Source organism: Lissotriton helveticus, chromosome 9 (genome assembly GCF_964261635.1).
Source record: "Lissotriton helveticus chromosome 9, aLisHel1.1, whole genome shotgun sequence".
NCBI lineage: Eukaryota > Metazoa > Chordata > Amphibia > Caudata > Salamandridae > Lissotriton > Lissotriton helveticus.
In genome coordinates, this window is record NC_136070.1 from 1,173,430,090 (window position 1) to 1,173,443,274 (window position 13,185).

Below are 13,185 nucleotides of genomic sequence, written 5' to 3' on the forward strand. Positions count from 1 at the left end.
GAGTTCTGATCTGCTGGAAATATGATACCCTCCGGGTGGTAATGTATACTTGAATAACCCCCCCCCCCCCTCTTTTCGCAATTGGTGGGTTGCGTGGGGACCTCGCTTTGTTGAGGACTACCGAGCCTATGCAGACCGTTTAATGACAGTCGACGGAGGCCTGTCACCCCCCGGTCTGCACATGGACTCCAATGACTTGTGCCCGCGTTGGGCACCACAGTTTGGATCCCGGGCACGTTGGCTTGGGGACCTTTTTGTTAAGGGGTTATTTGTTTCCACGACACACTCACCTTATCTTAGCGCAAATCTGACATGGGGCCCTGGGAGTCTCACAGAGTCGCACCACATGATTGGATATGGGGCCGCTTAACAATTACCAAATCTGCACCTGGAACGTGCGTGGCATGGGAGCGGTCCAGAAACGCCATAGACTTTTGGCCCAGCTCAACCGCAGGGGAACCCAGATTGTATGCCTGCAAGAAACGCATTTGAACGCCTCTGAAGCAGTTAAGCTGCGCAAAAAATGGAGGGGACAGTTATTTGCTACCTCTTATTCTGCATTTTCAAGGGGGGCGGCGATCTGGTTCCGTGGCTCTGTCCCCTTTCAGATGTTAGAGCATAGAATTGATAAAGAGGGCCGATATGTATTTGTGCGGGGGATGTTGGACGGGGATGCTGTTGTATTTGGCTGTGTTTACTCGCCGAACTCTAATCAATCGGAGTTCTTGTTAACAGTGAATGAGGTGCTGTCAGGATGGGCTGATCATCGATGGTTTATTGGGGGTGATTTTAATGCTGTGCTAGATGTTACGATGGATAGGTCACATCCCCCTTTACAGGCAACTGAGAGTAGGAAACAGGCAGATGCTCTTGTTCGTTGGGCTGAGGGCTGGGACCTGACTGATGTATGGCGCAGTACACACTCACAGGAAAGGGAATATACCTTTTTCTCCCCACCACACCAGCTTCATACTAGAATTGACCACATTTTCTGTTCCCGCTCCGTAGCGGATACAATTGTTACGGCCCAACACATGGGGAAAACCCTGTCCGATCATAGCTCTGTAGAACTCACATGGCAATGGGGCAGGCGTATGGCCCCCATCCCTACTTGGAGACTGTCCCCAGATCTTCTTGAAGACTCAGTGTTCAGGGCCTCCCTGGCCGACGCTATAGAAACATATTTCTCCACAAACACGGACACTGCCAGCACCCGTCAAGTGGAGTGGGATGCATTTAAGGTCTGTCTTAGGGGGGCGGCCATGGCCACTGGAATGGGCAGGAAGAGGGAGATAATTCATCAATTAAAGGAGGAAGAGGGCTCCCTGGCTTCCCTAGAAAGTGAGGCTGCAGGCACGAATGCGCCCTTCACACCACTACAGGAGGCACACATTCGACACGCAGAGCTATTGGAAGACCTAAGGCTCCTAGACTATAGGGAATATACGAACAGGCAGCATACACAGGCAGATAGAGCTGGCCCCCTACTAGCCCGCCTATTAAAGGACTCACCAGTGAGCCACCCTGTTCTGAGAATCTTGGACCAAGCGGGAAATCCAGTCACCACCCAGGTTGGGATCAACACTGCGTTCAGGGAATACTATACAGCGCTGTACAGTCCCCCACAGCCCCTTCCGGAGGTCGCATTTGAGGCCTTTACGGAGGACTTAGCCCTGCCTCGACTTACAGAGGGGCAGATCACGGACCTTAAGCGCACCATCACCATAGCTGAAATCAAACAGGCAATACGCGCCCTTCCTAAGGGTAAGACCCCTGGGACAGACGGCCTACCGGCCGACTTTTATGCAACGTACATAGAACTACTGGCCCCACGATTACACGCTATCTACTTGGAAGCACTGCGAACGACCACCCTACCGCAGTCGACTATGCAGGCGTTGGTCACGTCCCTTTTAAAGCCTAACAAAGATGGGCTTCAGATGGGTGACTATAGACCCCTGTCCCTTCTCAATACTGCCTCCAAGATATTGAGCAAGGTGCTAGCATCAAGGCTCGTGCAATATGTACCTCAACTAGTCCACTCGGATCAATGTGGTTTTGTCCCGGGCCGCAGTACAGCCATGAACCTCAGGCGACTAGCCCAGCTCATGCTCGGTGATCGGGAGGACACGGGCTCTGAAGGCTGCATCTCACTAGACTTGAAACAAGCATTTGACTCCCTCAGATGGGATTACATGTTTGACACATTGTCGAAATTTGGGATACCCCCCGAATTCCTCGCTTGGGTCAGATTGCTGTATACAGCTCCCACTGCTAGAGTGCGCACCTCAGGTCATATTTCGGTCCCTATCGCTATTGCACGGGGCACCAGACAGGGCTGCCCACTTTCCCCCCTACTATTTGTTCTTGCCCTTGAGCCGATGCTCTGTAGACTCCGCCAAATGGCCCCCCGGTTTGGCATTATGCGACATGGGACGGCGCATATGGTGTCCGCTTATGCGGATGATATTATTTTATATTTCCGAGACTTGAGGAGCGATTTGAGCCCTGTTGCCCGGGTGTTTGAGGTCTTTAGGTCGATCTCAGGCCTGACCATAAGCGAGTCCAAATCATATGGCTTCACATTTGCAGCCGCTGGTCTGACTACTCCATTGCCCTTCGCCCCCCACGAGTTCCGGATGGCTGAAACCACCTTCAGATATCTGGGGATGCAGATTTACAGGGAAGCAGATCAGATGATAGACGGTAATCTTGGGAGGGCCATTAGAGCACTGAAGTCGCAGATACAATTTTGGCTCACACTGCCACTCTCTATACCTGGCAGAGTGGCGATATCCAAGATGGTGATGCTCCCCCGCCTTCTTTACCACTTCACTAACTTGCCACACCTGATCCCGGCAGCTACCTTTAAGGCCCTGGACTCTCTACTTACCGAACTGGTATGGGGGCACGGCCGCAGGCGTGTGGGCCTGTCCAAGCTGCAGCTCCCCTCTGAAGCCGGTGGCATGGGTTTGCCTGATTTTCGGGCCTACAACTATGCATGTCAATTGCAATGGCTGGCCTTCTGGGTGGCGGGCCGCAATCTTCATGAGATTAACATGTCGGACAGGGATCATGATTTGGGGAGATTACACACGTTACTTTTGCCTAACTCAATTGTACCTAGGGATGTCCCACCTCTCCTCAAACTGGCGATAACGTACTGGCGGAAGGCGTTAAAGTACACATCCCCTGAGTCGTCCTATGCCCCCACGATCCCGCTCCTGGGTATCCCGTTGGCTACCGGGACTCTATCGACGGCCTCGCTGGAGCAATGGCATGACGCCGGAGTGTCACACGTGGGTGACCTGTTCGCGGATGACCGCCTACAGTCCTTTGCAGACTTTAGAGCTGCCCATGGAGTCCCTGGGGGCACCTTCCTGCTACACTCTAGCCTTCGCCACTATATCACACATAAGTGGTCCCCTAGGGGACTGGAGCCAGCTACGAATCCTCTCATCACCATGCACTACCTTATGGGCACGGGCGCCCACCTTACTAAGTGGCTCACTGTTAGTATTAAGAGGGGGAGGGCTTTCGATCTGTCGCCACTCCGAGCGAAATGGGAGGTAGATATTGGTAGGCCCCTGAGGGATAAGGAATGGGAACGTATTCTTCAGTTCCCCAAAAGAGTGGCTAGAAACCCCAAGTTCAAGTTTATTCAGTCGATGCTTCTACACAGAGCCTACCTGACCCCACGCCGCATACACATGATGTTTCCTGATGCGAACAGTAATTGCCCCCGGTGTGACACCGAGGACGCAACACTAATACACATGCTTTGGCAATGCCCCAAACTAGGATACTACTGGACCACGGTCCATGACTCGCTCCAGGAAGTGGGTGCTTTGACCCGATCCCCAACATTGGAAGGCACGTTACTGGGGTTGGGGCCCTCACAGCGCACTAGAACCGTGGCGACACGCTTCGCGGATCTGGCCTTGTTGCTTGCGAAACGTGCCATCACTATGAGGTGGAAGTCGGCTGGGCCTCCTGACCCGGAGTTGTGGAGAACAGAGGTGGTGAGATGGGGTAAGGCGGAGGGAGTTGCACTGCAGAGGGAGGAATACAGGGGACTGAGGAAAAAAACAATTTCTCTGGACTGGTATACCATACTAGGTATGTTTGAAACAGTGGGAGACGGGGATGACCGGGATACTAATGCCTCTTCGATTGCACAATAACTGTGTCCTTGGTCGGACTGACATGCACTGTCACTAACCATGGTGCGCGATGGAGAGATGGGGGGGGATCCCCCCATTTTACATTTTATATTTTATATTTTATGTATTGGTCTGGTTCCATCCATGTGGACATTTGAATAGAGCCATATGCTGTGGTTCTCTGAGTGCCCCGGTCTACTGATTAACCAATTATATATTGTTATGTGAGTGTCGGATGGATCTGTTGGGGGAGGGGGGAGGGATGGTTTTGGACGGGAGTTTGCATTAAATATGACGGTTAATGTCACCAACAAATTGAAAATTAAGGTAACTATGCCATTATATGTTCTAAGCAACCTTATATGTGTATTACTCTGTATCCCTTCGGGATTGGAAGTATTTGTGACTGCTTTACCTACTGTGCTAATAAACAGATTTTCAAAAAAAAAAAAAAAAAAAAAAATGATGTTGTAAATATTGATCAGAACAGAAATTTAAGAAGACCCCCAGAACAAATTAATGTAACGCCAAAGGTCCTAGATCAGATTAATAGAGTCCCAGTTCAGACTTCTTCTCAATGTGACGCGACAGAAAAGCATGATGAAATGCCTAGTACTTCTGGAATTAAGATTCCTGATGATGTAAATTCATCAATTGATTTAAAACAGTCCATGAATTATATGGAAGAAATGACAGTACCTGTGCATGATAAAGATGAAATTAATTCCGCAGTTTTAAAGGTCCCATTAAATTCTGAAATTCAAAATTTTACTGAAAAACATTATTCTATTGTACTTGAAATTGAATTAGTAATGATTACAGCTCAGCAAGAAAGAGTGATGACTCTAGTTCCAACTAGTGAGAAGCCTGATATTGATCTGATTGATTTGACACAGCCTGATGAGTCAATAGATGAAATTGATCAACAGATTAAAACAAACTTGATAAATGATCATGAATGTCAGGATGTAATAGAATTTCACAAAGAGCCCAGACAGGACATTAAAAATGTTCCTCTGCCAGAGTCAGGTTATGTCTACTTCACTGATGGCTCTTGTCTAAAAACAGAGGTAGGCTTTATGAGAGCAGCATATTCTGTCTGTACAGTTGCTGATGCTGCTGACAACGAATACGGTTATGGAGTTGAGCATGATTATGAACAGCTCTGGTCCCAAGTTCACTTATCAGAAATGCAAGTTTAATTAAAGGATTGATTGATGACATTCAGTTGGTGGAAAGGATTGCTGACGTGAAATGTGCAGCATACAAAAAGAATGATGAACATGCTTTGAGTTCACTAATACTAACATCTGTAGTTGAAACATGGCAGGGAGTCAAAGATTTACAAGATGAAGGAACTCATGAGGAGAAAAACACATGGTTGAGAGCAGAATGTGGACAGCGAGATGAGGATGAGATTTGGACACACAGAGATGACAGAGTAGTTTTACCAAACAGCATGATTACTGACATGGACAGAATGTACCATAGTTTGGAACATATTGGAAAAGATTTAATGGTCAAGCTGTGTTGCCAGCAAGTGAACAAAGTTAAGAAAACAGTTGTGGGAATGGAAAACAGAAGGACAGGAGAGTGATTCATTCACCAGATTACAAATGGATTTCATTGAGATGGCACTGCATAACAAACTGTGCTACGTTCTTATGATTTTCTGTTTGATTTCAAAATGGGTTGAAGCATTTCTTACGCTACATAATGATACAATTACTGTTACAAAGTTACCAGATGGTAGAAGAATTGAACAAGAGCCCCAATGTACACTTAGACTAGAAATTTCAGGTGTTGGGGAGCAAGAGAATGATACTATAAACAGAGATGCAAAAATGTGCCTAGCTACAGGTATAAAATGGACAGATGTCACACCAGATAAAAAGACAGATTTAAGACCACGTGATAATATGATGGGCAAGGTCATGAGTCAGGTCTTCATATCAGTGAAAAGAATGATGACTATCAATGATAGTGTCAATTTGGAGTACTGCAGAAATTTATCAGATGTAGTAACTTCTGTGGCTAATGAAGATGGAACTGAAGTGCAAAGAAGAGAAAAAGAGCAAGCACATGATCTGTTACCAGGTGAAAAGGTCAGGAAAAAGGTTCGTCTAAAAAGAAATTGTCTAGTGCCAAGGTGGCAGAAAGGGAGGCCAGTTAGTGTTGTCACGACAAATGCAGTGAAGTGCAAAAGACTGAAGAGGTGGATTGACACTGGCCATACTTTTCGTGTACCTACACCTGAAAATCCTGATGAGGATAGTGTCACAACTGCTGATTCAGATTCTGAAGAAGAGCCTGAAAAGAATCCAGATCTTGAAGATCGACAGGTTGGTCGACATCTGGAGAGTTTGATTGGAAAACAAGCCTTGAATGAAGAAGACTTGAAAGTTGTGACTGAAGACTCAGAAAATGATGAAGATCTGCTAGAAAAAGAAGCAGAAGAAGAATGTGATCAGATTGTGATTCAAGACCAGGAGAGTATTGAAAAGCAGAAAAGTAGCTCTGAAAGCAGAAACAGGAATTCTGAAACTGGGAAGTTGAAGGTAATTGAAGAAAAAGAAAAAGATGAATTGCCAAGTACCAGTTGCAAAGATGACGTTCCTAACGGAGTGAAGCTGCCGAGTAAAGAAGTACCTGAGTCTGAAGTTGAAATTTCTGACACTGAAACTGATGAAGGTGATGAAGATTCTCAAGTAAGAAAATTGAGAAAAAGAGCTTGGAGAACAGAAAATAATGTGATCAAGTCAAAGAAGAAATTACCAAGAAAAGGTGATATCTGGCCAGAAGAAAATGAAAGCCTGAAATTGAAATTGGTACACAGATCAAAAGAAAAGATTGATGAAATATCAAGTCAAAAAGAATTTGAAAAGAAAAGTGAAGCAGGAAAGAAAATGGAAGTGATACCTGTAGTGGAAGTAAATAGTATCAGTCAGGAAAAGATTGAAGAGAATAGTGACTATGATTGAAGTACTTACCTGTTAAATTTTTAAGTTTTCTGTTTTTGGCATTAGGCTGAAGAAAATGTGTTAAGTGACACAAGGTCGAAGAAATTGTGTTAGCTGGAAAATAACTTGTGACGCAAGGTCGAAGAAAAAGTGTTAGAAGGTTTAAGGGTATATATATATAAAAAAACAAAATTAAAAAGGGGGGTGTTACAAATTTTTTGAAAATTTAGACAACATTTTTTAAAATTTTTGTTTTATTTTTCCTTGCAAGCTTAGTAAAAATACTTTCATGTTTTTGTAAATAACAGTTCAATATGCTCAATCTTTAAGGGATGTTGTAAGATGTCTCTGATATGTGTGCTCCTAATAATTCTGCTTTAGTTACTTTTAGTTGTCATTTTTTTGGGGGGGAATTAACAAGGAGAAGTTTTATGACAAGAAAAGCTTTACCTAGTCGAAACAAACATAGTGTAATACTGACACCTTTATTAGTTATAGTTTTTGCAACACTTTTGTTGAAGATCAGTTGCATGTTACACAAAAGAAAGAAATAGATCTGGAGGGATTTTGTAAAACTGAATATGAGAGTTGTAGGCAAACTGATGAGACAAGTCTTTAGAAATACTAACACAGGTGAAATTGAATCATGTTCATCTTAGATAAAATGTTTGCTAAAATTTTTGGTGGTGTGTGTTGATTGGTTAATCACCAGATGAGGGAGTTGATGGAGCGAGATTCAGAAATGAATTACATTTCAGCTCGTGAAGTTACACTTCCATAATTAATTAATAATATTAACAATTTGTGCTATGTGTATATTAATTCAACCTAGTTTTAAGTTACATACATGAGAAATTACATAAAGGGCTACTAACATGTGTGCTGATAAATGTGCATTATGTTGCATTTCCTTGTTTGTGAAAATTAATAAATTAATTGTGGCTATAGTCATGTCACAACTAATTGCAGCTGTTTAAAATAAATGGCATGTGCTTATTTTGCTTCCCTGTCTATGTGGTGTCACTCTATTCTATATAGGTGCATAAAGAACTCTGCTGGATAAAATGAAGAATGGTAGATATAAAATGCTGCTTTATTTGTGCATTACAGCTAGGTAAGTTAGACTAATAGGCTAATTATTAGCAATGGAGGGTGACAACAGAACAAACTGTATTTCTTTCATTAATTTCTCTTTTATGTTTGTTTATATAATAGTTATACAAATGAAGCTTAGAGATGGCTGCAGAAAAATAATGCACTTTTAAAAAAGTGACGCAAGCAAAGGTGGCGCAGAAAAATGACGCTTTTTGAAAAGAGGCCTGTTGATGAAAAGCCACAAGAGAAAATAAATCTGAAAAGGGTGAAAAACATAAGAGCTTTTATTTTGAAAGGTTTTGGAAAGAACTGCTAAAAGATGACTCTGTGGAGAAATTTGCTAACGTGCCACGGAGTTCAGAACGGACAGGCTCAAGGTTGGAAGGAAGAGACGTGATAGATTTGCATTGCTTGAACTCCTTTTCGCTACAAATTGTAGCAGCCTGAGGAAATGCTGCCAAGACTTTTGCATGAACAATGAACTAGTGGATTTGCCCGGACATGTGAGAAGGAGATGTCACAATTTACTGTGGCACGAGGTGGCTCAGCCAATGGAGAGCTAGTAGTCATCTGCTGGAATGTGAAAAATAGTTAGCTCAGCTTATTTTAGGGTATAAGAATCAGACCAAACAGCAGACATTTGGCTTGCGCTCGAGATCCTAGAGGGACGTGTTATGCTGATGGACAACATATGTAAGGAAAGGAGTCTTTATTATATGCTTTATTTCTAGGTGATGAGGGTAGAGACAGTGAGATAGTTAGGATTTGGAAATGCTTAATTTTACTTATTTCTGCTAATGAATAATATTTCTTGCATATTTGCTCTCTTTATTAATTCTGAATAAACCTTTCTTTATGACTTTTTCTAATGCTTGATAATAAAAATCCAAAACCTGAGTTTTTCTAGATGTGTTTAAATAAACTTTCTAAAATGACAAGCTGGTCTTGTTTATTGTGGGTAGTTTAAAACAACATATTTAGATCTTATCGCCTCATTATTCAGTCGCTCTGTTGTTGATATGGGCCTAGTGTTGTAGTGTAAGTTTGGTGGTGGTAGATAGAGTCATTTATGCAAGTTTTTAGTGAGAGCGCTGGATCACAACCACCATGCCCCGAACCTGGGGGGCCTAACCCTATCAAACCGCCTATATGCAGATGACCTGCTTCTAATCAGCTGTACTCCAGTCAGCCTCCAGCATTTGATAAATACCACAAGTATCTTTGCCGACAAGAACGGGCTGAGTATAAATCTGGAAAAATCCAAAGTGGTGGTATTAAATCAACGGACTAACAAACGCTACCCACGATGGACAATGGGGGACCTGCGGTTGGAGCCAGCAGAGGAGTGCAAGTCTCTGGGAGTAACATTTGAGAGAAACGGCTCATTCTCCAAACAGAAAGCAACCATCAAAGGTAGAGGGATCGCACTGGCAGTTGCATTAAAAAACATCAAGCAAAAAATAACTGGCCCTAGTCTTCTTCCATTATTAGAAATGCTTCGAGCGTGACTGCTTCCTTCGATCACTTATGGCAGTAAACCAATGAGAGGAAGAGACAAGGTTACCTTGGACAATGTGGTCACCAAGGCGTTAAGAATAATATTCAATCTTCTGCAATTCAGTTCACCAGCCCAAATAAGGCTAGAGTTTGGGCTTCAAAATCAGCAAATCTCACGGAAGGGTGCCTACGCCAAGTGCTGGTTTAAAATAAAGAGAGCTGAGTTGGGCACACTGAACTCATACCTGTGGAAGGAAATTACAAGGAAAAACGACAGTCCAGCTATGAGTTACCTTCAATCAGCAATCAGGCTGCTAGCTATACAGGACCTATGGGATTCCAGCTCATCCCAAAAATGTTTCAAGGCCCTGGTAAACAAATCAGTAAAGATTGCATCTCTTGTGGAAGACAAAGCTGCCCTCAGTACCTCCTACTGAGGGCAGCTTTGTCTGCCACAAGAGATGCAATCTTTACGGCTGGTTCGTAATTCAAAGTTACTTGGCGACAAAGCCCCAATCATACTTAGGAACAGGTTTTTAGAGAATCACAAAAGAAAGGTTCTTGCTTCTGAGACTGGGAATTCTACCTGCAAAAGGCCACCTTCCACCGTGCAAATGCACAGACACTTCAAACCGTTGTGGATTGTGCGGAGACCTCAATGAAGACGTAATACACCTATTATGCATCTGCAATGGCTTGGGAGCGGAACGAAGACAGCTTTTAAAACCGCTCCTGATCACAAGCCAGGTTCGATCATGCAGGGAAGCAGTAAAGGCCTGTTTTGAGGGCAGCAATATCCGTCTGGCCTGTAGCCTTGTCCGGTTCATGAGTGCAGCAAATGCAAAGTTAAGCCTGGAAGCACTCCAACAAATTGGTCTTCAGCCCACGCCCATTGGTTTATGAGAGGAGTACAACTACATTGACCTTAAGGACATCGTCCGGCAACTCTGTCTATTACCATGCCCCTACGCTCTCCTGCAGCCACCTCGGGCCAGCAGCTAGCTCAGCGACATAAAATTTTCATACACATTTCTCTCACGGGGTGCGACGACCCAGGAGAGCTAGCGTCGTGATGAACTATATTCCGGTACCGGCAAAAACTGGCTGTCAGCCGCCCAGTAACATTCCGAAACATCTTCAAGATCCAATTTTGTATAATTAACTTCAAAGGAATTGGGACTACACCGGTGCCCCCACTTATTAGCACTCCGACTAATGTTATACTCAGTCCGATCTGATCCCCCGCACTGGCTGTCTTGCACACTAGTTTTTATTCTCTTGCAGTTTTATGGAACTACTATACACTTGCAATTTTTAGCATTATTTAATGACGTTGTTTTTGAACACATGTTTTACTTGTTTGCAAAGGTTTTAACTAATCATGCAATAAAGCGATTATTATTATTATTACACATCATTCTGCAGACCTAGCTTCATCACATCCAACCACATGCCATGCAATAAACACATGCCATGAACCACTGGCAGCAGCATATACAAACACAATCACTATGCTAGGCACTCCTTGCTCCACAGACATCAACCTGAGGTAAGGTTGAAGGGATCCGCTCCAATATTCAGAGATTCCCAAATAGGTCTAACCCTGACATGCATTCCTTGAACGCTCACAAAAATGAATCAGAAAACAACAAACACATTGCCTGCTGTTGGGTTTAGTTGAGGTTGAGTAACTCTCCACTGGAATAACCCCAACTAGGCTGACTCAACAAATATGCTGACATAACAGCATTATTACCAAGATTTGTTTAACTTTTAAAAAACTGCAATTACCTTACCTGAACACATCTGGCAATACCAAAATACTGCATCACAAAAACACCACGTTGGTTCATCAAATGTTATACTATCGATTAACTTCTTTCACAAGTTATTCAGTGGGATATGCTTCATGCAGTATGGGCTATTTTCTAAACACAAAACTCTAAGGGGTGTTATTTACTAAAGAGTCGTATGGGCCTTCAGTAGCGCAAATTGATGCATAGAAACACAAAGAAAACAAGGAATTGTGTGGATTTACTTCCTACATAGAGTGCTAAAGGTGTGGGGCACAATTTGTGCAGAGTCACAAAATCAAATAATGCCTTTTTAAATGTACTCCACTCTCATAACGGACCGTTCAAATTTTGGAAATAAGTGTAACATAGAAGGAGAAATTAATATTACGTAAAAATCCTGTTTAGTATTCTGTAAAGTATAACATATGTTGGTCATGTTATTCATGATGATTAAAATCAAGAAAAAACTGTATTGTTTCAGAGGACATTGTTTTCCCATTTTAATCCTGTACATTCCGTTTGCAATGTAATCGTTTTTCCTACCATAGTAAATCAGACGACCTCTTGCAATGTTTTTCCCTCTTGAATTTTCGGTGATGCACTCATACATGCCTGCATCCTCCTGCTGAAAGTTGGGGATTTCCAATACCCCATTATATTTTTTCAGGTTTGATTTTCTTGGAAGTGGTTGATCATCGGTTCTCGTCCAGCGTATTTGTGGTACAGGACTATCAAAAAAGAGCAAGTATAACTTTACAAACGTTAACATATCTTATAAGTTTTAATTTTGACACCAAAAAATATCACAAATCATTATCAAAGGGTACAGTACACACATTTATGAGAAACATCAGGGGTGACACGTGGTGGAGTTAATACTCAAGATAAATCCCATAATTGTATTTGTCACTTTATTTCTAATTGTAAAAAATGTATAAATAATCATGGTAGAACTTACTTTCCCAAAGCAAAACATTCAAGTTTCACTGTGGAACCTTTGGCAGCAGGAAGAGTTTGTGGAAATTGCACCTCAATTTTTGGCTCGTATTCTCCCATTATGCCTAAAAATTAAACATGGTCCGTTAAAGAAAAAAAAAATATGTCCACAATACAAAAAAGATGAAATATCCACAAAATTGCCATATCTAATCCATCAGTGCATTGGACCTTAGCTAGTGCTAGTTTTACTATATGGTTAAAGTCACAGTGTGCTACAAGGGACTTGTTTAGGAACAGAGTTTCTCAGTTGTGAGTGGTACAAACGTAACACACTCAGGTGTAGGAACAGGATATCACAATTTGTTTTGCATTAGAATTAATCAAAGGAAGGATCAGAAAGGAGCAAACACACGGAGAGAATTTACAATTTTGAAAATATTCTGTATTGATATAATGAAAACAATCAATTTACATTGTGGGAGACAGGTACAGAGAAATCAATCAAAGCAAAAAGAACTGTGAAGAGAGATGTAGTTAATCACATTCCTTCAATTCACAATTCCAACATCAACTCCTGATCAGTGTGACAGACAACCAAGGATAATTAATAAACTCTGGTCGAATGATGGTGACAATGCAGCACTATTTAGGAGATGATGGAGATGTCGACTTTTCGGTCTAATATGCAGTCGTCGTTTAGACCATCATCAGGACTAAGCATTTCATTGCTGAAAG

General features: G+C 42.7%; 1 protein-coding gene across 1 annotated transcript in view; it reads right to left on the reverse strand.

Annotated features, from left to right (window-relative positions):
• LOC144783391 (contactin-3-like) overlaps positions 1–13,185 on the reverse strand; it is a 174,949-nt gene that overhangs the window by 45,610 nt on the left and 116,154 nt on the right. Inside the window, exons 4-5 of the mRNA XM_078662387.1 lie at positions 12,470–12,572; positions 12,055–12,239 (exon numbers count right to left, since the gene is read on the reverse strand). Of these exons, the coding sequence (XP_078518513.1) occupies positions 12,055–12,239; positions 12,470–12,572 (288 nt within the window). The remainder of the gene's footprint in view (positions 1–12,054; positions 12,240–12,469; positions 12,573–13,185) is intronic.